The sequence below is a fragment of the Tasmannia lanceolata genome, unplaced genomic scaffold, assembly GCF_043159265.1.
Source record: "Tasmannia lanceolata isolate RefF3 unplaced genomic scaffold, GAP_Taslan_0.1 ptg000012l, whole genome shotgun sequence".
NCBI lineage: Eukaryota > Viridiplantae > Streptophyta > Magnoliopsida > Canellales > Winteraceae > Tasmannia > Tasmannia lanceolata.
In genome coordinates, this window is record NW_027518689.1 from 52,622,626 (window position 1) to 52,648,106 (window position 25,481).

Here is a 25,481-nt window from a genome sequence, read left to right on the forward strand (position 1 = left end):
GGGTTGATGGTTGTAAATCAAACATTAAGCCTTCAGAAAGATTGTCAAGGGTTTTTGAAGAAGACTGGAAATGTATAAACTGCGGTTATTTTGACTTTGGGAAAAGAAGTTGTTGGCGGGTAAACCTTAGTTGTAAATTTCGTTTCATTTCGGTCAATTTTGTTCGAAACTTTTTGGTCGAAGGAAAATATGGTAAAAAATATGAGAAAATCCCAAAAAATAAAAAATTGATAGAAAGAGATAAAAACAAGTAAATGAATCAAAATATGTAAAACAAAAGGCATTTTTATTACTTAAACACGAAATTTTCTTGCACAGGTGCAAGGGGATACATAGAAAAGCATAAAAAGGAAATACATGATATCATCTCTCTCAAGTCACATGTTTCAAGAGCATCATTCATAACCTGAATGATCATAATCAATGTCTTCGCCGTCGCCGCCGCCACCACCACCACCAGTAGGAGGAGCATCTTCTTCAAAAGGTATGTCATCATCGTTGGCCCTAACAATAGTAGGTGCTTCAAGATTTTCCCAACCAATATCTTCCGGCGTGAAACTAACATCTTCATCTTCCGCAGCCCAATTCGTCATAACATCCCGATGATCTATACTCAAAGGCTCGCTAGTTGTGGAAGATTTCTTCATCAAGTCCGTACCGTAAAAACATTATGATTAACATATGTTTAAGTTTAAACTTAACTTAAAGTTTTAAGTTATGAGGTGAGAGTTGAAAATATTAAATTAAGTTATATAACTTTGCCGGAACTTGATGTTGTAATGGACAAACACCAGGTCATTCAATCTCTGGTGCTCCAACCTGTTTCTTTTTGCAGAGTGGATGAGTTCGAAGGTGCTCCAGTTCCTTTCACATCCAGTCGCACTATAGGTCTGACTGAGGATTCTAATGGCAAAGCTCTATAATTTCTCCACGTCACTTCCGAACTAATTCCACCATGCGACTGTAAAGTAAGCAATAACCATGCATTTATTTGTTGAGAATTGAAAGTTAAAATGAAATAAACTTAATTAAACCAACAAATCAAATATACCTGGTCCCAACTTCGATCGGTTGCGGATTGCAAGCTTTATTCCAAACATACTGGTAGTTTCTCGATAAGTCTCAATTTGATTGCTGATGAGGTCCTGTGTAGCTTCATCAGGTACTAATCGAGTGACGCATTCCAACAAGCCTTGGGTGACTTCACTATGCTTGGAGAAGGTTGGAGTAAAAAAGAGGGGGGTTAAGAAAGTATCTTGCTGCATGGAGGGGACTGTGGAGTTGTCTATCCCATCTTTGGTCGATAACCCTCCAGATGGGCATATAATATGATTTTTTCTTCTTCCTCTCCTTCATGTTCTCTTTGGCCCTATTCATGGCCTCATATAGGTAACCCATCGTCGGCTTGTCCTGCCGATCTACCAAGCACTCTTACTAAAGGCTCGTTGACGTTTAAAATGTACTTGCAATTGTCCCAAAAAGATTTGTCCAACACAATACTAACATTATACTAATATTATACTCTTCGCTCAGTGAGTGTTGGACAAACCTACTAATATTATACTTGTCAGACACGAACATTTGTTGAAGTTCTTTTCGATTCAACACCAGACTTTGTATGCTTATAAATTTTGTAGCAGATCTGGTCCCACTTGTGAACTTCTTTCTCATCAAATTCAAGAGGCCTCCGTAGTTGTAGATAAACTTTATAATCGCTCGAACCCTCTCAATTGTGCTTGCTATGTGAGGAAATGCACTCGGTTTGCTGAAGTGCCTCAAGATTAGATCTAAGCAATGGACTGCACACGGAGTCCAGAAGAATGTACCATATTTTGCTTCTAATATTTTTCCGGCAGCTTTAAAAATTGACTCACTGTCACTTACAAATTGCACTACATTTTCTGGATTAACTTCTGTGACAATCCGATCAAAGATATTGAATAATTCATCGACATTCTTCACTATGCCAGATGCATCAACGGATTTTAGGAATATTACTCATTTAGCGCATTACACAAAAAAGTTGATTAGGGAACGTTGTTTGGTGTCTGTCCATCCATTAGCCATAATGCTACAGCCAGTGGATCTCGATGACATTCTAATCTCCTCCAAGTAGCTATTTACTTCATCCACTGTATTCTTTAAAATGGTCCCTCTTAAATTATGATAAGCAGGTGCCTTATAACCCAAACCCACGGCATTCACAACATCGAAAATAGGTTGCCAAAAAGGTGAATTGGCAACATTGAAAGGGAGGTTGGCATCATAGCAAAGCATGCCAACCGCCGTGTTTGCCCTATCTATGGTTTCTTTGGTTGCGAAAGCACTTTTAATGCTTGGCTGGGCTCGGGGGTTCGTGGCACAAAAAAATTCCTGACCCCCCCGTGATACCCTTTTGCATCCTCTTTGTACCACTTGGTTCTACAACAACTTCCTTTCCCTTTCGCCAAATCATTGGTATAGTTCCAATGTCTTCTTTCTCATCATCCTCTTCTTCCTCTGCTTCTTCTGGTGTGCCATAAAAACCACCAACCTCTGCCCTGGATACGTTATTCCTAGCCCTTTGTTTTTTCTTTGAATCTAAGAGTTGCTTCATTCGGTATTTACATCTTCAGACACTTTTACATGCTGCTACCTCACCAGGAACAGCTGTTAGATGTTCTTTTAAGCAGGTTATACCTCCACCTGATATGACTTTCCCACAAAATATGCAACTTTGTTTTTCTGACTCGGAACCAATGTCCGTAAGCCCATGCCAGGTCATCCGATCTAGCAGGTTCCGAACCAATAGAGGATGCTCCTCCAAAAGGTCTTGAACCACTCATTTTGTAATGAAAGAAGAGTAGAAGGGGAGAAATGAAGTTTGAAATGAAACTGAAATGAAAGAAAGGAAATGGAAACAAAAGCTTTAACTTTCCTGAAACTTGAAACTTGAAGCCTGTTAACAGAGAGATTTGAGAATGAATATTGTGTGTTAGCCTCCTTGCCCTAACACACACATATATATTTATTATGAAAAGAATATGAAAAGACTATAATGCCCTTAGGCTACATAAGCTTATTCTAACACTCCCCCTCAAGCTGGAGTATGAATGTCATACATGCCCAGGTTGTTACATAAATCACTCAATCGAACTCCATTCAACGGCTTGGTAAACATGTCTGCAATCTAATCATTCGTTCGAGTGAACTCGGTTTGAATTTGGCCTGTCTGAATCCTGTGACGAATAAAGTGACAATCCACTTCTATATGCTTAGTTCGTTCGTGAAATACCGGATTCATAGCTATGTGAATGGCTGACTTGTTGTCACAGTAGAGGGATCCAGGTGAGGAGTATGAGAATCCAATCTCTGACATAAACGACCGTAGCCAAATTAATTCACAGCTTGTGTAAGCCATGACCCTGTATTCTGCTTCTGCACTGGATCGTGACACAACGTCCTGCTCTTACTCTTCCAAGATACTAGATTTCCACCTATGAAGGTACAATAGCCATTAGTAGATCGCCGGTCAGCAGGAGATCCGGCCTAGTCTGCATCAGAGTATCCCTCAATCCTCAAATGGTTATGCTTCCTGAAGAGAAGACCTTTCCTGGGAGCTTTCTTCAGATACTTCGCTATCTGAATCACAGCTGACCAATGTGATGTCCGAGGCGCACTCATATACTGGCTAACCACACCAGCAGCATATGCAATGTCCGGACGAGTGACTGTGAGATAGATCAACCGTCCTACTAACCGTCTGTATCGACCAGGATCTTCTAGTGGCTCCCCCTGATCAGGTGAAAGCTTGACATTCGGATTCATAGGAGTCTGTGCAGGTTTTGCCCCCAGAAGACCTGTTTCTTCCAAAATATCAAGAGCATACTTCCTTTGGGACAAAGATAGCCCCCTTTGTGAATGTGCCACTTCAATGCCTAAGAAGTATCTCAGAACACCAAGGTCTTTTGTGCTGAATTCATTCTGAAGGAAATCTTTGAGGCGTTGTATTCCTGCTTTGTCATTCCCTGTAATAACAATATCATCAACATATACAACCAGGAGAATCAAACCATCCTTGCTTCGAGAGCTAAACACAGAATGGTCTACAGGACATTGTTTCATACCAAATCGTAGGATGGCCTCACTGAATCTCCCAAACCAAGCACGGGGAGACTGTTTAAGACCATAAATCGCCTTTCTAAGCTTACAGACGGTATGCTGCAACTCCCCCTAAGCAACAAACCCTGTTGGTTGCTCCATATACACCTCCTCCTGGGAGGAACTCATTCTTGATATCCAACTGATATAGTGGCCAAGACTGATTCACGGCCAAAGAAATCAATACACGGATGGATGGAATCTTTGCCACCGGAGAGAATGTCTCAACATAATCAATCCCATAAGTCTGAGTAAAGCCCTTAGCAACAAGACGGGCTTTTAACCTCTCAATAGAGCCATCAGGTAGGTATTTGACGGTGAACACCCACTTACATCCGACTACCTGAGCACCAGGAGGAAGAGAAGCCAACTGCCATGTCTGGTTTTTGGCCAAAGCATCCATCTCAGCCTCCATAGCTGCTCGCCATCCCGAATCAAGCATAGCCTCTTGAGCAGAGCGGGGAATAGAAATCGATGACAAAGATGATATAAATGCGGTATACGATGGAGATAACCGAGTATAACTTACCGCATCAGAAATAGGGTGATGAGTGGTACGAGAACGAGTACGGCTCGCAATGGGGGCATCAAGAGATTCATCAACCTGAGTAGCATCATCAGAGGATGAGGGTAAAGGACTCGCTTGCTGAGAAGTGATGGCAGGGTATGAAGGCTTAACTGAAGTAGTAAAACGCTTGCGAGTATATACCTGGAAGGGACGCTGAACCGGATCCGGTGGCAAACTGGGAACCGGAGCCGGCAATGCCAACGGAGGAGGAGATACCAGTAAAGAAGAGGAAGCAAGAAAGTAGGGAGTATCCTCAAAAAATGAGACATCAGCACTGATAAATTTGCGGCGAAGCTGAGGACTGTAGCATCGATAACCCTTCTGGGTTCGTGAATAACCCAGGAAAACACACTTGATTGCCCTTGGGGCCAATTTATCAAGTCCTGGGGTGAGATCCTGAACAAAGCAAACACACCCAAACGCCTTGGGAGGTAACGGAAACGGATCCCCAGAAGGGTGTAACACCGAAAAAGGGGACCGATTGCGAAGAACTGAAGATGGTAGACGATTAGCCAGAAAGCAGGCTGTAAGCATAGCATCAGCCCAAAAAGATTTGGGAACATGCATCTGAACAGAATGGTGCGAGCTATATCTATAAGATACCGTATTTTTCGCTCGGCAACACCATTCTGTTGTGAAGTGTGAGCACAAGACGACTAATGAATAATTCTACGACTAGAAAGAAACTCCTAAAAACCGTGCCGATCAGAAAAATACTCACGGGCATTATCAGTACGTAAATATTTAAGGGAACATGAGTATTGATTTGTAATTTCAGCATAAAATAAACAAAATGTAGAAAACACCTCAGAACGATCCTTTATTATATAAAGCCATGTCATCCTGGAAAAATCATCAACAAAAATAACAAAGTACTTCCCACCAAATATAGAAGGAGTACGACATGGACCCCAAACATCAGAATGCACTAACTCAAAAGGACTACTGACACGACTAACAAAACGAGACGGGTAGGAAACACGATAGTGTTTTCCATACTGACAGGACTCACAATGAAAATGACTAATAACACCAGAAACAACGGAAGAACGCTGCAGACGCTCAGGAGAAGGATGACCTAGCCGGCAGTGCCACATAAAGGAATCTGCTGAGGTACTAAACGTCGTGGGAGTGATAGCATCATCCAGGTAGTATAGGCCATCTGTCTCATGCCCCGAGCCAATCATCTTCCCAGTCGCAAGGTTCTGAAAAACACAATAAGACGGAAAGAATGTTACTGAACAATTAAGGCGATTAGTAAGCTGACCAACAGAAAGAAGATTGCAGGGAAAAGTAGGAACACAGAGTACAGATGATAAGGATAAGTGGGATGTGGCTATAACAGTCCCAGTGCCTGAAGTAGGACATCGAGTCCCATTGGCCAAGGTGACCATCTTAGTAGGAGCACAAGAAGTAAAGGAACTAAGAAGTGTATTGTTACCGGTCATATGATGAGAGGCACCAGAATCAACAAGCCAGGAAGCGAAGTGGCTAAGGGAGCAAGATGGGTTGCTACCTTCTGTGGCAAGTTGAGCAGCCGGTTGTTTCCCTTTCTCCTGTAGGCACAAAAGTGACTCATACTCAGTCCGAGAGACGAGCATGGTGTCTGAGGGAGCAGGATTAGGTGCAGCAGGTGTCTCAGAAGCGAAGTGGGCAGCTCGAGCGGGACGAAGCTCAGGATGGAGATCGTAACAGAAATCAATAGTGACCCTCCATGTCACAATGACTGCAATAACGTGAGCCACGACCCCCATAAGTACGGCCTCCCCCTGAATCTCGGCCAAAGCCACGGCCCTGTCCGCGATGACTGCGACCACGACCCCTAGCACGAGTGCCCCGAAAGGAACCAGACTGGGCAGCAAAGGCAGACTGGTCACCAGCAACAGAGATAACCGGATCGAGACGTAGAGCGCGTTGAACGAGAGAAAAGATCTCATCCAAAGATGGGAGCGTGCCTAACCCAAGGATCTGCTGCCGAAGAGGGACAAACTCAGGCCCTAAGCCATCCAAAAACCGAGTAGTACGGAGCTCATTCTTCTGTTGAGCCAAGACCTTAAGGTCGGTGAATGAGGAATGATAAATATCAATCTGCTCACAAAGACCAACAAAATCCGAATAATACTCAGCAACAGTCTTATCTCCATGCGAGATACGAAGAAGTCACTGTAAACATCAGTAATCCGCGTGAGATTGTTGCTGCCGGAATAGAGTGTCTCAGCACGCAACCAGACTGCCCGTGATGTATCCAGAAATAGCATGTGGCTCGCAATCTTTGGTTCCATACTCTGACAGAGAAGAGACTGAAGCTGGGCATCCTCCTAACTCCACTTATCATACCCAGCATCTTTAGGATCCGGAGGATCCGTCGTGATGAAACGTAACTTGCCCTGACCTCGCAAATAGAGGTGAACAGAACGAGTCCAGGCAGGGTAATTAGCACCATCCAATTTAATGGATGTCATAGAGGTCACCGGCACCGGAAATGAACCGGATGAAGAAGCTGATGGCAAGGCCATAATAAACTCAAATGGGATGTGGGTGAAGCAGACCAGACAAGACACACCACAACAATCACAGACAACCACAGAAAAGGGCAGCCAAATATAGGCAAGCAAATCACCACGAAAAATAAACAATCAGAAGGAAAAACCACAAACATCTGCCGGAAGGACCCCGAAAAAAACAAGCACGAAGCCTCATACTTGTGGAACTACAACGAAACATAGAGACAAAGCTTAAGTCATCAAGTAGGAAGCAAAGAAAAATGTAACAAAGCGGAGCCTCGACAAAAAAAAAGGTGAGAAATGTAACGGGAAGATTTAGGGCATGAACACCTGACGGCTAAAAGAGAAGAACACTATCCTTATAGGTCAAAGAAGATGGGGAAAGATGTTACAAAAGAAAAAGGGAAAACGCGCAGGGGGGGCAAACAGGGAAAAGTAGGGTTTTTCAGGGGGGCAAACAAGGACAGTTGGGTTTGTCCAGGGGGCAAAACAGGGAAAGTTGGGTTTTCAGGGGGGCGCACATGGCAAACAGGGGAAATTGGGTTTTCCAGGGGGGGCGCGCAAGCCAACCAGTGAAGAGTTGGGTTTTCCAAGGGGGCAAATAGGGAAAGTTGGGTTTCCCAGGGGGGGCGCGCAGGGGGGCAACCAGTGAAGATGGAGGAAGAAAAAGAAGAAGAAGAAGAAGTTAGGGCATGGGCATGAGCTTCAATGGAGGAAGACAAGAGGTCTTCAATGGAAGTCCCTAGGGCATCGAGAAACCCTAGGGCTCTTCTGATACCATGTTAACAGAGAGATTTGAGAATGAATATTGTGTGTTAGCTTCCTTGCCCTAACACACATATATATTTATTATGAAAAGACTATAATGCCCTTAGGCTACATAAGCTTATTCTAACAAAGCCTTTAGAGGAGAATCGAAGCCCTTGAACTTGAACTTGAGTTGAAGAAAGTAGCCTTCGCTTGAAGTTTGAAGCCTTTGGAAATTTGTAGAGTGGTGTTGTAGTTGTAAACCTTCCCTTTACTCCAAAATAGGCTTTAGATTAAACATTATAATAGTTGAAGAAGACTTAGTAGAAGAGTGTAAATGAGTGTAAAAGAGAAGGAATGAGAGATGTATGCGAAGGTGGAGGAGAAGTTGGTGGGGAAAGGGTATTTATAGAGGTTTAATGGTTTGTATAAGTGGAAATGACGAAAATACCATTCCCAACAGCTATAAAACGGCTATAAACGGTCACATTTTGGGGCTAAAACAGTAAAAAAGCCAAAATAGCCGTTACAGGGGCATTGTGGTAATTTTTGTGAAAAAGTCAAAACTAGCCGTTATGGGCAATTTCAGACGAAATCTGGAATTTCGTCAATTTCGGACGAAATTCCAGATTTCGGAAAATTTAGTCCGAAATCACCTAAATTTACCGAAATTTAAACCGAAACGAAATTTTGAGGATTTCGTTTCGTTTTCGGAACGAAACCGAAACGTTTCATCCGAAACGAAATTTACAACAAAGGGGTAAATAGAGTCAAAGAAATAACTTCTAGTGATTCTAATGGAGTGGTACTCGGCAACAGATGGGAGTAGGAGTTTAGAGATTCAGGTCTTGATGGGAGATTCCCGGAGATTAATTTGTTGGACAAGAGATAGAGGATCGCAGGGAACTGCTTAAAATGTTCCTTGTGGGGTGCATAGAAAGGGGAGGCTGGAAACTTGAGGAAATCTGGGAATGGGCTAAGAAATTATAGAAAATGCCAGGCCTTGCAAAACCTATTGCAATCAGTGACAAGGAGATTTTATTTTGGTTTGAATCGGAGGGGGAGATGCGCTGGGTCTCATCCTTGCATCCATGGAACCTGAATTTTGATACTGGTTCTAAGGCTATCTAGATTAGGTTCTATGATATTCCACTTGATGCTTGGTCGGTGACAACGATTGAGGCTCTAGGCAGGTTTTTTGGCTTCGTCCTCCAAGTCAAATTATCATGTCATCATGACCATTGTGTGGCCTTTGTCTCGGCGAAGGTTCTCATCTCGAAATGGAAATTCTAAGTCCATTTATTAGAGTGAACATTGAGAATAAATGCTATTTAATAGGTGTGGTGGGTGTTTCAGATGAAGGAATTTCTTATGGATTTAGTAAATATTGTCATTCTAATATGGGGGTTCCGAGTTCAATTGATGCTAAAACGGCTATTGAGAACTCTGAGGATGATTCGAGTTCTCAATCGTTGAAAGTTTCCTCCGCCGATAAATTATTGCCGGAAACGGGGAAAGTTTCTGATGAGGCGGGGATAGGGAAACCAGTCCTTCTGAGGCCCCAGAGTGGGGGGGGGGGGGGGGGGGGGGAGGGGTCGACCGTTGAGGAAACCTAAATTCAAATTTGAAATGGGGTCTAATCAGGCGGTGTGTTCTTTAGCAGGTACGTTGAGGCTGGCAAATACTAGAGGTGGAGGTGATTGGCTCAATGAGAAGGCGAGGAGACCTGGATTAAATGCTAAGACATGTGGTCAGAGGCGAATGGGTAAGCGGTTGATGGGAGAGGAGGGAGGTCCTGCAGAGAATGATGAAAATATGCTTTCTTCCTGGACAAAGAAAAAGGTTGCCAGACACCAAATCGATGAAGATAAACTTGGGAAAAAGAAACATGGTGTGTTGGACACACGTCTGGCTAGAAAACGTGTCAAGTTTGTGCCTGCGCTATTGTGGGACCCAATGCAGGGCTAAAAAGGTTATCGGTTAAGGGATGACTTCAACAGGCATAAAGTTTTTGGGAAGAAGGAAAATAATAAATTAAAGCTAAAACCAGTGATCAAAAGAGGCGGTTTGTTCTCTTATAAAAAGAATAGTAGCGGTGGACCTCTCTTCAGATGAGAAAGAAAAATGTCAGTGTCGAGTTTACTCCCTCTACTTAAAAGGTTCGTCCTCGTTGGGGATAACTCAGTTGATGAGTTTCAGAACCCTAATTTTGAGGAACCCTTCAATCGTAATCATAGGATGAGAGTGGGTGCTTCATCGAGATTCAAGCGGCTAGGGCAGGGTGGGTAGTGAAAGGAAGATGAAACGTCAAGAGCTTTTCATAAAGGAGGTAGTGGTGCTGGAATACCTTAAAGCTCCAATGGAAGAGGCTTCAAGAGGAGGCGAAAGGAAAGGAGGAAAAAATAATGGATATGATAGGGAAGAAAAGCCTGGAAAAGGCTTGTGTTCCGCTCTATGAACTGCCTTTTTTGTAACAAGATTTGGATGGCAGGTGAAAATCAGAAGGGAGAGAATACCGAAGACTTGCAAGTGCAGACGTAAGGGACTCATGGGGTCGTCTTACAAGGAGAAATTGGGATATCTCGAGACTCAATGGATTTGGATCTTAGTGCCAAGATCAAAGCATGTCTTCAAAGTGATGATGAAGAGTCGGGGGAAGCGGTTTTGGAGAGTGTGGAGGAAGAAAACAATGAGCTGTTGGAAGAATTTAAGGAGATGAAGAAGATGTGAAGTTTTTTTGGGGATTGGTTATGAGGAGTATGTGGACGTCTGGACGAGACAAAGAGGATGTTCTTAGATATTGAGAGCCGTGATGCTGTGAAAGGGAAGAAAGGGAAGACTCCTAGTAAAGGAGGCAGGCATCTGAAATCCCTGTCAAGTTAATTAGAACGTTTTGATGGCTGTACATACAGTTTTTGGGGACCTTTGACGGGCTGCCTCTTTGGATGTGTTTGGGAAGGTGCTTCTTTGATTTGCTACCATGTGATGGTGTAGATGGAAAGGTTGAAGGGATGTTTTGTTTTGATTCTTGAGTGGGCTTGAGGGACGTTGGTCCTTTCGCTGCTTGGGTTCTTCTGTCCTCTGGTCGGTCAACGTTTTGTTGTGTTCTTTGGTGGGGTTGCATATATGAGGGTGGATGAAGATAAGGTGTTGGAAGACTCGTCTGGTTGAGAGTCTTGGTTTCAATGTTTGTTATGAGTGGTAGTATTTTGCACTTTCGGGGAGTAGGGTGGAAGGCTATCTGGGGTTTATGGGGTTTATCTGTTGATGTTTTTATCCTTTTGGGCCATTGGAGAATGCTCCTATGGTATTTTATGATGTAATCTAATGTGGTGGGACAACTTGTCCCCATCACTTCTTACATCTTATCCAATATGAATATACTCAACTCAACTCAACTCAACTAAGCCTTCGTCCCAAACTAGTTGGGGTTGGCTAATGAATCCTTTAGAATATTTTCATGAAGAAGGTGAAAGGATCTATCCAATATGAATATATATGTCATTTTTCAAAAAAAAAATATATATATTATACATTCGTTTGAAATTGCTCATTGTTAACAAGATTCCACCTTGTCCTTCAGGGTTTTCAAAGTGATATTTCTATGTTGAGCAAAGGGCACAGTTACAACTTTTCACATTCTATCACCTATTTATAAAATCCTTTATAAGAGGAGATTAGTTGTGTGACTTTGGAAGTGATATTTGTATGTTGAGCAAAGGGCACAGTGAAATTTAAGATACAACTTTATATTCTATTTATAAAATATTTTATGAGAAGATTAGTTGTGTGACATCAGTGAGTTGAGCAATGTAATTATTTTCTTTTTCTTTTTCCTGGTAATGTTAATATCAATAATCTAATACTAGGGGATGAGCCTCTAGCTCAGTTGGTCAAGGCTTTGTTTTACAACCTCGAGGTCACAGGTTCAATCCAGCTTACCTATCAAATAAATAAACAAATAAAAATCTAATTCTGGGGAAGTCAAAATTTCAGTTGTGTTTTTTTTTTTTTGAAATGAAAATTTCAGTTGTGTTTAATCTTCATTTGTATCTGATTTCAGTTTCTCTTTCATATATGTATTTTGCATTTCCATACTTACCATATTAATTGAACTTGTTCAACAAATGCAATCATGGCAGCAACTGTACCACAAAGCCCTTTCAATAAAATCAGCAATACCCCATCCACGTATCATGGGAATAATTCATGAGTGCGGTGGTAAAATGCATATGGCCGAGCGCCAATGGGCAGATGCAGCCACTGATTTCTTTGAAGCTTTTAAAAACTACGATGAAGCCGGCAATCAGAGGCGTATTCAATGCCTTAAGTATGAATCTACAGATATTTTATTTACTATATTTCCACTGGTTGCCATCCTTCACTCATGTTCTCTTGATCTCTGTTTCATTACCGAACAGATATTTGGTTCTGGCTAACATGTTAATGGAATCTGAAGTCAATCCTTTTGATGGGCAAGAGGCAAAGCCGTAAGTTCGTCTTTCATTGATGAAAAATGTTCTTGTGCTCAAGGTTTAAAATTTCGGTTTCGGTGTCGGTTTTGGCGGTGGCAGAAACGGAAATTTCGGCCTAAATCATGTAAATTTTCTTAAAATAATTTTGGTATTTTACAGGATTTCGGTTGAAATTTTCCGAAATTTCGGCAATTTTAATGGAAATCTTAAAATTTTGGTGGAAATTTTAAAATTTAGTTGAAATTCCGGATTTAGGTACTTTCGGAGTCCGTCCTTTTCTGCCGAAATTTCAATCCATGCTTGGTGCTGGACTTGGTTTTGCATCTATTGGTTACTAATTTTGGCCTTCTCGCAGATACAAAAACGACCCTGAAATCTTAGCAATGACAAATTTGATAGCCGCGTATCAACGAAATGAGATACTGGAGTTTGAAAAAATTTTGAAGGTTGAAATTTTCTTATGCATGATATTCTGATATGCATATTCCTCATGTTATGCTTTCCGTATTCTTTTTCTCAAGTGGTTGCTGTGCAAAATTTTGGTCTAGACTAATCGGAGAACGATCATGGATGATCCATTCATCTGGATTTATATTGAGGATCTGTTGAAGAATATCAGAACCCAAGTACTGCTAAAGCTCATCAAACCGTATACAAGAATCCGAATTCTGTTCATTTCGAAGGTGATGGTTGTAATTTGCTGAATGCTGCCAAGATTTGCTTTGTGACCGTTGTTTTTATTAATTTTGTAAACTGGTTCCACTGTATTGAAACAAAATGTAGGTAGTAATAAATCAGGAAAATCCCTTTTTTTTTTTTGGGGGTGGGGGGGGGGGGGGGGGGGTTTGAATCAAATACTAATCTTTCTAACCTAAAAATGAGAAAAAAACTGTTTTTTTTTTATATCTTTACTTCAATTAAATTAACTTTTCTCATTATCTTGGTTACTTGGCCTTCAGTTTCTTTCATTCTGTTTCCAAACAAGTGCCCATCCATCTTTTAGAAGATATGATTTTGTATCATTCTTTTCTGCTTTGTGAATCTCGTGTAGTTCTTGTTGCCATTAAAAGCTCAGGTTCTTATCTCTAGCTACTGGTGAACTGTGGTGTTAACGTATAGGAGCTCAATGTCCCTGAAAAAGATGTCGAGTCTCTTCTTGTCTCCCTAATATTGGATAATCGTGTTCACGGGCATATTGATCAAATGAACCGGCTCTTGGAGTGTGGCAACAGGTGAAAATTCAATTCTCTCTTATACATCTCATCTTCATTCCACTAAAGGAGCTCATGTGTAAGACATACTGAAAAAGCCCGTCTTGCAGGTCGAAGGGGATGAAAAAATACGCCGCCATGGACAAATGGAACACACAGCTTAAGTCCCTTTACCAAACCATCTCAAATAGACTAGGATGAGATCCAAGAAGTACAGGTACATTCTCTGTTTAAGAGCTCCAGTTTTGCTGTATCCCATTGTAGTTTGAAATGGGGAGTGGACTTTATATTGATTCCCAGATCCCATATTATACATCATTGCAGAGTTACACAAGCTGTGAATAACAAGAGGAATTTCTATTATAAGGGAATTTGTGCAAGTTTACGTGCAGTTGGATTCTGTTTTGATTGCGAATTTGATGTAGGTGTGTATAATGTAAACAGAGTCTGTCGCTCAATGGAAGTCAGATATTTTAGTAGGTGTTTAGTCCAAAAATAGCTTATTTTCTACTGTTTGTTAGTCCTAGATGAGGGGCCATTTTTAGAAACAAGTATTATTCTGTTTTCATGAAATTGTCAATCAAAGTCCATCGACATGATCTCCATGCTTTTTGTCAATGGTCCATTTGATTTGTGCCTATTTGATAGAAAATTCAAGTAGGCTTGTGGGTATTTTTGGTTCCTGAAAACACAGTAAATGTAGACGGGGTAAGTGGACAGCACTCACTGCAAGCTTTGATTGAAATTTGATCACTGCTCTTTTATGATTCAGCTACTATGGGGCCCACCAGTTGAATGATCCGGATTGCTGTGCATGACTTATGTTCAGCCATATTTAGAGGAACGAGGGGGGGGGAATGATGTGTGGGTCCTGCAGACACCTCAATCAGTGCACATGGATGCTTATTTATTTTAGGGAAATTTTATCAGCACAACCATATTTTGATATTTGCACAGACCCAGCTGTCTTTTCTTGTTTAATTGGCTCCTGAGAGTTCTCTGAGAAATGTAATAACCTTTTGACAGCTCTTTTAATAGTAAAAGACAAGATTGTTTGTGAAAATATCAAAATATGATTGTGCTGATATCATTTCCCTTATTTTATTACTTACAAGCCATATCACTCTGGGCAGGTCCCATACCTTACCCAAGGTTAGTTGTCTCCTTGGTAATGGTGTCAATGCCGGATTTTGATCTAATTACAGCATGTCCAGGTGGTCGTGATCCACTCGGATCTTTATAGGAGAATTCCTCGGGCCATATCTTGGTTGCACAAAAGCCGGGGTGGCTTATGGGGTTTTGCTTGGCATTTGAGTGCCACATCAACAAAATTCCTTGTTTGGTTGCCAATATAGTATTGAAATTCCTGGGATGTCTCCTGGTAAATCATTGCTTATTTGCTGAAGTGTCACTCCTTTCTCCTCTCAATAAAATTCAAGCTAAAAAGACATAAAATGGTGGTTTTTACTCTCTTAGGAATGATGTTTTTTCTCTCTTTCTCATTCTCCAACACACACAACCACCCCCCCCTCCCTGTTGGTAATGATACTCCCTCCCGCTACTCATAACTCCCGCTACTTTATGAGGCTGACAACCAAAAACACTGCTTACCACTATTCTATGACGTAAGCTCCAGGTAAATACAATGCCTGTCTCCTTTATGTTGACTACTTACACCACTGTTGTATGAGGTAAATGCTTGAAACCAAACAGAGCCACGGTGTTTGAATCCAGTCATTCGGATTTGGACCATGATCTAAGAACACAAGAAAAAACATTTTATCAACATTATAAAATGGGCGATGATAGTCACCCCCCCTGCGTACGCATTCGCCCCCCTTATTAATGCTTTTTGACGTCAAATCAAGCCAAAAGGGGAGCGAATGCGTAATTTAGGGGGGGTGACAATATCATCGCCCTATAAAATTTATAAAAAGGTTTTTGGTCACCATCACAAAAATTATATTACGTGTTACGCATTTAGTTCCATGAATAATTTTTGAAATGGTTAGTTCCATGAATATTACCCACCTGATTCAGATTTTATGCTGATAGATACTTTACTTGAATAGTGATTTAAAGTCATGGATATTTCACTCTAATGGGGATAACTAGCTCATTTTAAGACAATTTGATATTATAATTCGATGTAAAATTTATGTTAATAGATGTTTTATTCCATGGGAAGAAAGAAACTCAAATTTAAACAGATTGATATTTTGATTTCAAGTCGATAAATATTTTACTCCAATACTTGAGTTATCTATAGAAATTTTACTCTAATAAGGATTTTACACCCATGGATATTTTACTCGGATGAGCTGATGATCTTTCATCATTTCAATTGCTGATTGATCATATCATTTCTATTTGTTGATTGACCATCATTAAAACTGAGTGAATGATGGATTCGTTATGATGGAGGCTATTGGGTAATGTAAGGGGTAGTACGAGGGGTAATATGCTTTTTTTTTGGGCCAAGGAGAATGCTCCTGGGCAAGGTCCCCATGTAAATTTTGCTAGTATGAAAATATTTGTCAATTTAAAAAAAAAAAAAAAAAAAAAAAAACTGAGTCAATGATAGTTCATCATTTCATTATTGATTGATCATCACTAAAGGTCCTGAACCATTGAGTGATCTTTCGTGATTTTCAGTTGTTATCTTTCATCATTTCATTGTTATTTATGGCCTTGGGCTGATGATCTTTTCATCATCTCTTCTTTGCAATATACTACTTTTATCTCATGTACATGGTTTTCAAGACACAAATATGGCCTCCAATAGAGTAACATGACAGCAGTCATATATCAAGGACCCATGTATTTCTAGCAAAGTCCTTGGTGTGATCAAAGTCTCAAAAAGCCAGAATTTTTCCCAACACTTTTCAGACTTCAACCTTGCTGTTAGGTCAAGTATCAAGTACCCATGATTTTTTCTTACTTCTCCATTTTTTCTTACTTCTCCATTTTTTTCTCAAACTTCTTCTCATGGTAAGAGAAAAGTCTATGTGGCCCATGACTCCCAACGAAGTTGTATGGTGAGAGCAAAGTCTCTAGGACCCATCCTCTTACTTTTCCAGCATGCCGAGGATAGAAAGAGATCAATCATTTTAAACTTTCAAGAGCCTTCTTCTTGGATTGTAATTCAACCTCCATTTCATTTGGAGCCGTCCCACCTCAGTGCCCCAATCTTCGCCTTTCATCTAGTCAATATAGAAAGAGGAATGGGACAGTCATAGGAGGCATACATAATCAAAGCCGTGCGATAGCAAAGTAACCTTATCATCTTCCATCTAGGGGGGCAAGAGCAGTGAACTCAGAACCAATCCAAGTTTCATAGCCACTCAATCCATCCTTAGGAGAGTAAATGGGTGCACAAAATCGATCCAATGATCTCAAAATATGGGAAATTCTGAGGGTTTAGCCATGCTTGAAAGATAGTACATTGAATGGCCTCAGCTTGTTGATCAACACCAAGAATAGTGGAACGACAGAGGTAGTAGTCAGATTGGAAGAGATGTAAAATATGCAGCCTAGGAGAGTATAAGACCATATTTGGCTGCCATGAATATTTTTGCCATGGAATTTTAGTTCATCATGTGGTGAGAGAGGCTAAGATAGGATGGGAGATGGAGAGAGAGTAGAGGGCACGAATGTGGGAGAGAGTGAGAAAAGGCTGGAAAACAAGGGAAAGAAAAACTCTAATCCAGATCCAACGTCTTTTTTTTCCTGTTTTGTAGCCATAACTTACTATCTCCTTGGTCATGTGATCTCAAGTCTCCTCATCCCCCATCCTCCCTAGCCCTAACTCACCCCTTGACAAACAAAATTACAAGGGTAAAAAATCCTCGGTTGCCAAACATGGACTTAATAGAGTGGCTGCTTAGAGCTTTTTGGGAGCAGCCAAGCTCTAATGATAAAAGAAGCTTGAGAAAAAAATGCCCTACGTATGCGTGCCAAGATAAATAGCTTTCCATATTCTATCTTATAGCATGGATTAAAACGATATGACATATCAATGATTAGACAAAGTTTACTAAATCTTATGGTGGTTTGATTGTAGGTTAGATTTTCTAGGATAACATCCATCCACGGATACAAGCCTCGTCCATTACTATCGAGGATAAATTCAACCCTAGAAAGCACTTCCATGCAAACGGTTCAGATAATTAAACAGATAAATGGTTTGGATCATTTAACAATTGGGCCCACCATGCAGACAAAATCCGAAGGTGTGAAAAATAAGACTGGCCCTACCACATCGTCGTCAATAGCGACACTTGTGTCCATAGGGCCCCGGAGGATCTAGAATGTCGACATTATATTCATTATGTTATAATTTTGGCTACTAAATTGTCACTGATGATTACACAAATCCAGCTTCTCTTTTTCTTCTTTCCATTGGCTTGTGAGAGCTTTTCCGAACTGTAATTGCCTTTTGACAGCTGCTTAAAAAATAAAAGACCAGAAGAGTTGGTGCAATTCTAGAGTCTCTACAAGACTGTAGAATGTCGACATTATATTCATTATGTTATAATTTTGGCTACTGATATTGTCACTATCATGTTTTAATAATTGCACCAACTCTTCTGGTCTTTTATTTTTTTAAGCAGCTGTCAAAAGGCCATTACAGTTCCGAAAAGCTCTCACAAGCCGATGAAAGAAGAAAAAGACAAGCTGGATTTGTGTAATCATTAGTGACGATATCTAGCCAAAATTATAACATAATGAATATAATCCAAACTATTTATCCAAAAGGCCTAGGTATGGATAGGTCATGCATCAAAATCAACTCTCCCTGGTCGACTCTAACCTTTCAAGTTGTGCATGTGAATACATATGGTGGATTCTTTATTTTCTTGCCATCCATTTAACGATCACAAATTGAAGGGCTAGAATCACTTGATAGGAGGGGACTTAAATTAGGGTTGCAGCTCGGTTGGGGCAGGTCGGGTTACCGTACCCTACGCAAGAAATTATCTCGGGTTGGTCAGGGTTTAATTTTTATGAGAAATCCCGATATTCATAAACCCGATCCTATCTCGGGTCAGGTCGCGTCCGGCCAAGTTTTTATTTTTTAGCGTAAGATAATGACTAATTTCAAAGAAGGTAGAAAACAATAAATCTCCACACCAAAAATCTCTAAATTTATGTCATCAAGTGTATAAATTTAACAAAGAAAGTTTGGTCGAGTTTTTCAACCTAAATCCCGACCCAACCCAAGACCCATGATTTCTAAACCAAACCCATGTTATTTTCAGGTCAGGTCGATGTGGCTCTGGTAAAATCCTACCCAAGTTGCAACCTTAATTTTGGTATATGACCAATCCATAGCAAGACCTAACATATAAATGGTTTTAATAATACAACAAGTGGGCCCAGTGTAAACTTCTAGCCCTAATATCCTTGAAAATATATGTGTATCAAATCTCCATATGAGATTTTATATGATGTGTGTCCGTATAAACCCGTATTTTTCAAAAAGTACGGCACGGCCCAATCCATAGGATGATCTAATGTACCTGTGGTGTGGGCCATACCATACTTTTTGAAAAATACGGATTTATACGACCACTCATTATTAGCTACACTCATTTTGGGGTTTAATCGGTCATAAACGACTGAATTATCAAGTGGCAGTCCATTTGGACTGAGTTAATGAGTTTGTGGGACCTCGATCTCGAGGTGGGACGGCGGGATGAGACCCCGCAGGCCTCTCGATCTTCCACACGAGTAGGAGAGCTCCGTTGCGGCTCTCTCAAAGTAGTGCCCTCACAGCATGAGACTATGGCGTGTGCGATACCTTTTGATTCGAAGTAAGAACTCGGAACCAAGATGTACCTAATTATAAAGAAGAGTCGTCATCCAAGAAGTAGGCCTGGAACCCATAAAGTACTATGTGCAACGGATAACTAGAGAAGAAAAGGTTCGTGCCTGGTTACGAGTAGGGTTCCTAGGCACGTAACATTTTCTTCTCTGGTTATCCGTTGCACAGAGTACTTTATGGGTTCCAGGCCTACTTCCTGGGTGGCGACTCTTCTTTATATTTAGGTACGTCTTGGTTCCGAGTTCTTACTCCGAATCAAGAGGTATCTCACACGCCATAGACTCATGCCGTGAGGGCACTACTTTGAGAGAACCGCATTAGAGCTCTCCAACTCGTGTGGAAGATCGAGAGGCCAGCCGGGTCTCATCCCGCCGTCCCACCTCGAAATCGGGGTCCCACAGAGTTATACGCCATGTTGGCATCTGGTGGACATGTGGAACAATGTGCATATACTAGAGCCAAGAAGGACCGACAGTTATTGAAGATTTTTCTTCAGAGCACGTTTATTTCTAAAGAGCCATCGATCAAATGTGGCCGACTTATCAAGACACCATCTAGTTGGATTGATTCAAGGATGTGGCACAACAGTTGCCAATCGTGGGAAGGTGAATGATAACCACCTATACAAGGGAGGACATAAGAATAAGGGAACCTAGCATGGGTAGTTACCAAAAAGTTCCCTCCAAGAGAACTTGAAATAATGAGGAGCAGTTACTTCAATAAAGCTATATAAGTAGGCATCTGTCTCTAAGGAAGAGGTCCCATAACCAAATTCAAACATGTATTAGCTTTTTTTATGTCTACTTTTCTAGCACTTGTATCTTTACTTTTCTGTGGCTGTAGCTTTTTCTGGATTAAGGAAGCAATGCATTCATCTTCCAAGGTGAGTCTGTCCCTTTAATTCAACTATCCTTCGCACTGGCGTCTCATTTGTGCCGGACGGTCTGTCGACCCTGAGAGTCGTTTGCGTTCTAAGAGCATCGACTAGTCGCAAGTCGTTCACATTTAGCGTGTGTCAACACCCTTGCATTTAGCGTCGTGCATGTACCAAAAAAGTCCTTTCCATCTGTGCAAAGGCAGAGGAGACCAAGGAAGAAGTGTTGTTCCCCTCTTCTCAATCGCCTGAAATCCAATCCCAGGGGATGGAAACATTTCGATCGTCGAACCCCTCGAATTGAGTTTCAGGTTTCTTGCTTCAAGAAAGGCTGGCATGACCGCACACACACGTATCACACGCTCCACATGCCCCACACACACCACAATCGCACTGATCGATTGTGCTGGAGCACCCTTTTAGACCGAATGCCACCAAATTTTTGTGGCACATCTGCTGGGACCCTGACTTCTTTGAGATCCAATCCCAATTGAATTCTCTTTGGCTTGTTCTTCCAAAGAACTAAAAGAGAGAGTGAAACGAACTTGAGGGAGAGCTTGGACGTTTTGTTCAAGTCAAAATGAGAGAGTCTAGAGTGAAAACCGTCCAGCCCTTGATGCCGTTTTTATAGAACTCCAATGAGGAATTCGTTTCCACCTAGAATCCTTGATGGTTTTGGAAACCTTTTAAAATAAAACTCTTTTGTTTCTACATACAAAAACACAGACATAGTGAAAAACAATTTTTCCATATTTATTAGTTTCCAAATCCAAATAGGATTCTATGAAATTAGAAATCCTTTTCCAATTAGAATTCTCCCTCCTTTTTAAATTCTAACCAATAGGAAACAAGATAAAACTAGCCAATAGAATTTCACTTAACTCCCAACCGATAGGATTTAAGCATCAATTAAGAACATGTTAATTAAAACATGTACACACCATAAGTATGGTGTATCTCCTCTAATAAACAAGTACGCACCCTATGTTTGGTGTTTGGTACACCTTCTCCTTGTATCTCAAAAAGTGGATCCAATCCATTCCATGGGTATTATCAAATTTGGAACTCGGATCGTCCCACAATCCTTAATTGTCAAGCAAGTCATGAGTGGAATCGATGCAGGGATCCGATGGTCGATCTTGAACACAATGGCCCTCACAGTAATCTCATGCAAGTAGTCCAACTGCGATTGCATTAGGCAAGTGGTCCCTACCAAGACATTATCTGGAAGATGACAAGTAGATCAAAATACCCCTAATCACATCTATTTTTTACATCCGTCCTCCAATCCTCATTTACCTAGTTGAGTCATACGGGGGGTGAACATCAATTACCCCCGGGCCAACTCAAAGGTATACCTTTCTTTCAATCAGCTCAAGCTCGCAAATGCATTTTCAAACACCTTGAAAAAAACCATTTCTTTTAAGCAAATCTTTTTATTAACAACTTATCAAACCAGCTGGTCAGCCATTATTTAAAGGCCTAGCTGAGGTCAAAAGTGTAAATGAATTTTGTCTATGAGAGAGGTGGAGGATTCCTTATTAGGCATCATTATTGATCTCACGGGTTACCCGATGACCAAGCACTACCCGTAAGCAATCTCAAACTAGGACCTACTCTGAGATAGACCAAAGCCATAATGCGTGTCCACAGACCAAAACGACCTCTCAGGTCTAAGGACATAATAAAGGGTTTTAACTGACAGAATAACCTTATACATATCCTCATCCACATCTATTCTATAAAGTGATCCATTCAATGCGTGAACCATTCATTGCATACATTCTACCTGCTTAGGGTCCACTACACCAGTGACCAAGATAAGCCACCCCAATGCATGTATGGAGGCAGGTCTGATGCAGATTGTGTATAGGTACGAGATGCCCAATCTCAACCCCAACAGGAACTTCTAGGTCTGTAAAGAACCGGAAGGTCATGTCTCCCCACCACATAAGCTTTATGTGCATGGCCAATCCTACAATGTTGCCTAAGGACAAACGTACGTCAAGAAGCACATCAAACACTCCTTTATAGTACCCAATAGATGTCATGAAACAATATATAGTCTCATTAAAATAATAGTTTTAATACAACAACTTGCTTTTACGGCATACACTTTAATAGAGGAGGTGATAGAGTTTAAGTATATCACCGATGATCAAGTGCTCCCTTTGATTACCACACACCTTAGGGGGTGCGCCGCTGCATGGTAGTAACAAATAAAGTTAACCAGGCACAAGTAAGGAAAGGAAAAGTTTGCTTCATTGGTTAAGCTGAAGAAGAAGATGAAGTTGGAATTTCTTCCTTGCAACTATACTCGTCTATTGTTCCAGCAGCTACAAAATCTCATGCAAGGGAACAATATTGTGTAGGAATATAAGAAGAAGTTCTATCATATAATTGCACGTAATGATCTCTCCAAACAACAATATACAACTGAATTCAGTACAAAATTGTAAAAACATCCATAATTACTGTTAACACACCTACATATAAAAAACACACTCTAGATTCATAATCTGACTTAAATAATTTTAATTACTTTGATTACCGCTAAAACACACATTCAATAAAAACACTCTAAAGTAAAATCTAATTGCTTGTCAAAAAATAATGCCTAAATGCTGACTAAATATCTAAAATATGATACAAACTAATAAGCATAAAAGACTTTCCTCGAACTTGGCCTAGAATTGGCCGAACACAAGGTCATCTTGGTCTGACTCAGGGTCATCTCGATTTTTTCTCGAGTTCATCTCGGATGGACCGGAACAACCCCGAGTTAGATCAAGATGACCCAGGTTAGACTGAGATGACACCAAGTTCGGCCGAAACGAGCATGAGTTTTCCTGAATGACCCTGAGTTCACCGAAATGACCTCAAGATCTGTCGGAACGACCCTGAGTTCACCGAAATGACCTCAAGAACTGCCGGAACGACCACGAGTTCGATCGAATTTATGCTAACTTTCACCGAAACAAACAAAAAAGGGATTTGCTAGCGTCCATTGCAAAAGGCATTTCGCAGATGGTCAGTCGCATGTCAGACCAGCCACAGAGGCTCACTTTTTAGCAGATTTTGTCGTCATTCACGAGGTGGCTGGTTTGACATGAGATAGACCATCTACGAAATGCCTTCTGCGATGGATGCTAGCAAATCCCCAAACCGTTGGGCAGAAAATGATTCACTTATCATTATTCGAGGAGATGGGACGCCGATGTCAAACTGCTCGCTGAAGCTAGTGATTCGAGGAGATGGGACGCCGATGTCAACGGGGATTACTGCCTCAGTTCCGAAAGTCAAATTGAAGGGTGATTCTCCCGTTGCAATGCGCAGAGTGGTACAGTACACCCACAGGGCGTGGTACAGTTCATCTGCCCACCACCCTGCTTTCTCAGCCAATCTCTTCTTGATCCCTTGGAGGAGGGTCTAATTTGTGACCTCTATCTGCCCATTGATTTGGGGATGTGCTACAGACGTAAACCGTTGTTCGATTCTCAGATCTGAACAAAATCTTCAGAAGCTCCGGTTTCCGAACTGCTTACCATTGTCTGTTATCAGGACGCGGGGTATCCCAAATTTGCAAATCACTAACTTCCAGAAGAAGGTATGTATGTTCTGCTCCGTGATCTTGGCCAGAAGTTCATCCCCCACCCACTTGGTAAAGTATTCTATAGCGACTACGACGAATTCACGTCCTCCGGAGGCTGGTGGGAAAGGTCCCAAAATGTCCATCCCCCATACTGCAAAAGGGAGTGAAGTGACAATTAGAGCCATAGGTACAGCTGGCTGGTGGATGGAGGAGAGATTTTTGACATTTTTTCACATCTTTTAACGAGGTCCAACGCGTCTTGCATCAAGGTCGGCCAATACAAGCCTCTCAAAAGCATCTTGATGGTCAGGGCCTTGCCCCCCAAGTGTTCCCCACAGATTCCCTCGTGAGTCTCTTGTAAGGCATATGATGCATCACTCGGCCGGAGGCATTTCATGTATGGGAGGGTGTACGACCGTTTGTATAGGTTCTCACCATCAAGGGAAAACCTGGTTGCTCTCTGGATTACTTTGCGTGCTTCTTTCTTTTCTTCAGGAAGTTTCCCTTCACGCAAGTAATTCATGATTTCGTCCATCCAGCATGGCTCATCATCGACCTGCATTATTTCGACGATCTCGTTCTCAATGCTGGACTTCTTCAGAAATTCCATGCATATGCTCCCGAGAGCGGTGTAACCGGAGGCTGCTAATTTGGAAAGCACATCTGCCTTTGTATTCTCCATTCTTGGGATCTTAACGACCTTGAAGCTTCTGAATTTGTCAGCCATGCGGCGGACTTTTGCCAGGTATTTGATCATTCGCTCATCGCGGGCCTCGTACGTTCCTTGAATTTGGTTGACGACCAGTTGGGAATCGCAGTATGCTTTCAGTCTTTGGGCACGAGTCTGGATTGCCAGGTTTATTCCGGCGATGAGAGCTTCGTATTCCGCCTTGTTTTTAGATGTGTGAGATCCAAACCTTACCACATAGTCCATGACGAAGTTTTCGAGCCCGGTAAGAATCAGGCCAGCTCCACTGCCTAGCTTGTTTGAAGACCCGTTCACATACAACTTCCAGAGTGGTTCCTTATCTGATTGACTTCCCCTTTCAGGCTCTTTCAACTCGTCTTTGTTGAGGTGAGTTTCTTCCTGTTCTTGCTCCCCAGGTGTAATTATGAGTTCTGCATTCGAAGGTTGATCCATATCTTCATGACTCTGCCCCTCAATGGGGTCAGGACTTCCCTGTCCAAGGGTCGACTTGATCTTTCTTGGGATCGGGCCATTGGGGTAGTCGTATCCTTTTCACTCAGAGATTGGTTTGCTTCTGTACTTTGGGTCACAATTTGCATCGGCAAGGTGCATTCTGTGACAAAATCTGCCAGCATTTGAGCTTTTATCGCTGGCCTCGGTAGATACCGGATATAAAAACTCGTTGACCTCCACTACCCACTTGACAAGCCACCCTGAAGTGTACACCTGTGGATGATCTGTCTGAGTGGTTGATCCGTCATGACCTTTATTGTGTGTGCTTGAAAATACGGCCTCAGCTTTCTGGCCGCCATAATGAGAGCATATGCCAACTTTTCTACCCGCTTGTACCTTACT

General features: G+C 41.5%; 2 protein-coding genes across 6 annotated transcripts in view; one reads left to right on the forward strand and one right to left on the reverse strand.

The window, feature by feature from the left end:
• Nucleotides 1–14,720, forward strand: part of LOC143888445 (COP9 signalosome complex subunit 2-like) — a 61,200-nt gene extending 46,480 nt beyond the window's left edge. The window contains exons 7-13 of one of the 5 annotated variants that reach the window (XM_077392874.1): nucleotides 12,102–12,289; nucleotides 12,381–12,449; nucleotides 12,790–12,880; nucleotides 12,983–13,117; nucleotides 13,554–13,666; nucleotides 13,756–13,862; nucleotides 14,418–14,720. In XM_077392874.1, the coding sequence (XP_077248989.1) occupies nucleotides 12,102–12,289; nucleotides 12,381–12,449; nucleotides 12,790–12,880; nucleotides 12,983–13,117; nucleotides 13,554–13,666; nucleotides 13,756–13,846 (687 nt within the window). In that variant the 3' untranslated portion in view covers nucleotides 13,847–13,862; nucleotides 14,418–14,720. Of the gene's footprint in view, nucleotides 1–12,101; nucleotides 12,290–12,380; nucleotides 12,450–12,789; nucleotides 12,881–12,982; nucleotides 13,118–13,485; nucleotides 13,667–13,755; nucleotides 14,264–14,417 lie in introns of those variants that run through there. The other 4 variants (XM_077392875.1, XM_077392873.1, XM_077392876.1 and 1 more) reach the window with 4 other exon arrangements.
• Nucleotides 14,721–23,862: 9,142 nt separating this feature from the next.
• LOC143888935 (uncharacterized) lies at nucleotides 23,863–25,079 on the reverse strand. Its single transcript, XM_077393315.1, has 2 exons — nucleotides 24,173–25,079; nucleotides 23,863–24,089 (listed from the first exon to the last, which is right to left on the reverse strand). The coding sequence occupies exons 1-2, from the start codon at nucleotides 25,077–25,079 to the stop codon at nucleotides 23,863–23,865; spliced, it is 1,134 nt and encodes a 377-aa protein (XP_077249430.1).
• Between the last annotated feature and the right edge of the window lie 402 nt (nucleotides 25,080–25,481).

Bases quoted from the DNA above. Each gene is read 5' to 3' on its own strand.
- LOC143888935 (XM_077393315.1), bottom strand. From the start codon at position 25,079: ATGGATCAACCTTCGAATGCAGAACTCATAATTACACCTGGGGAGCAA. The intron at 24,090-24,172 runs GTGAAAAAATGT...TCCCTTTTGCAG, and splicing joins GTTGGACCTCGTTAAAAGAT to TATGGGGGATGGACATTTTG.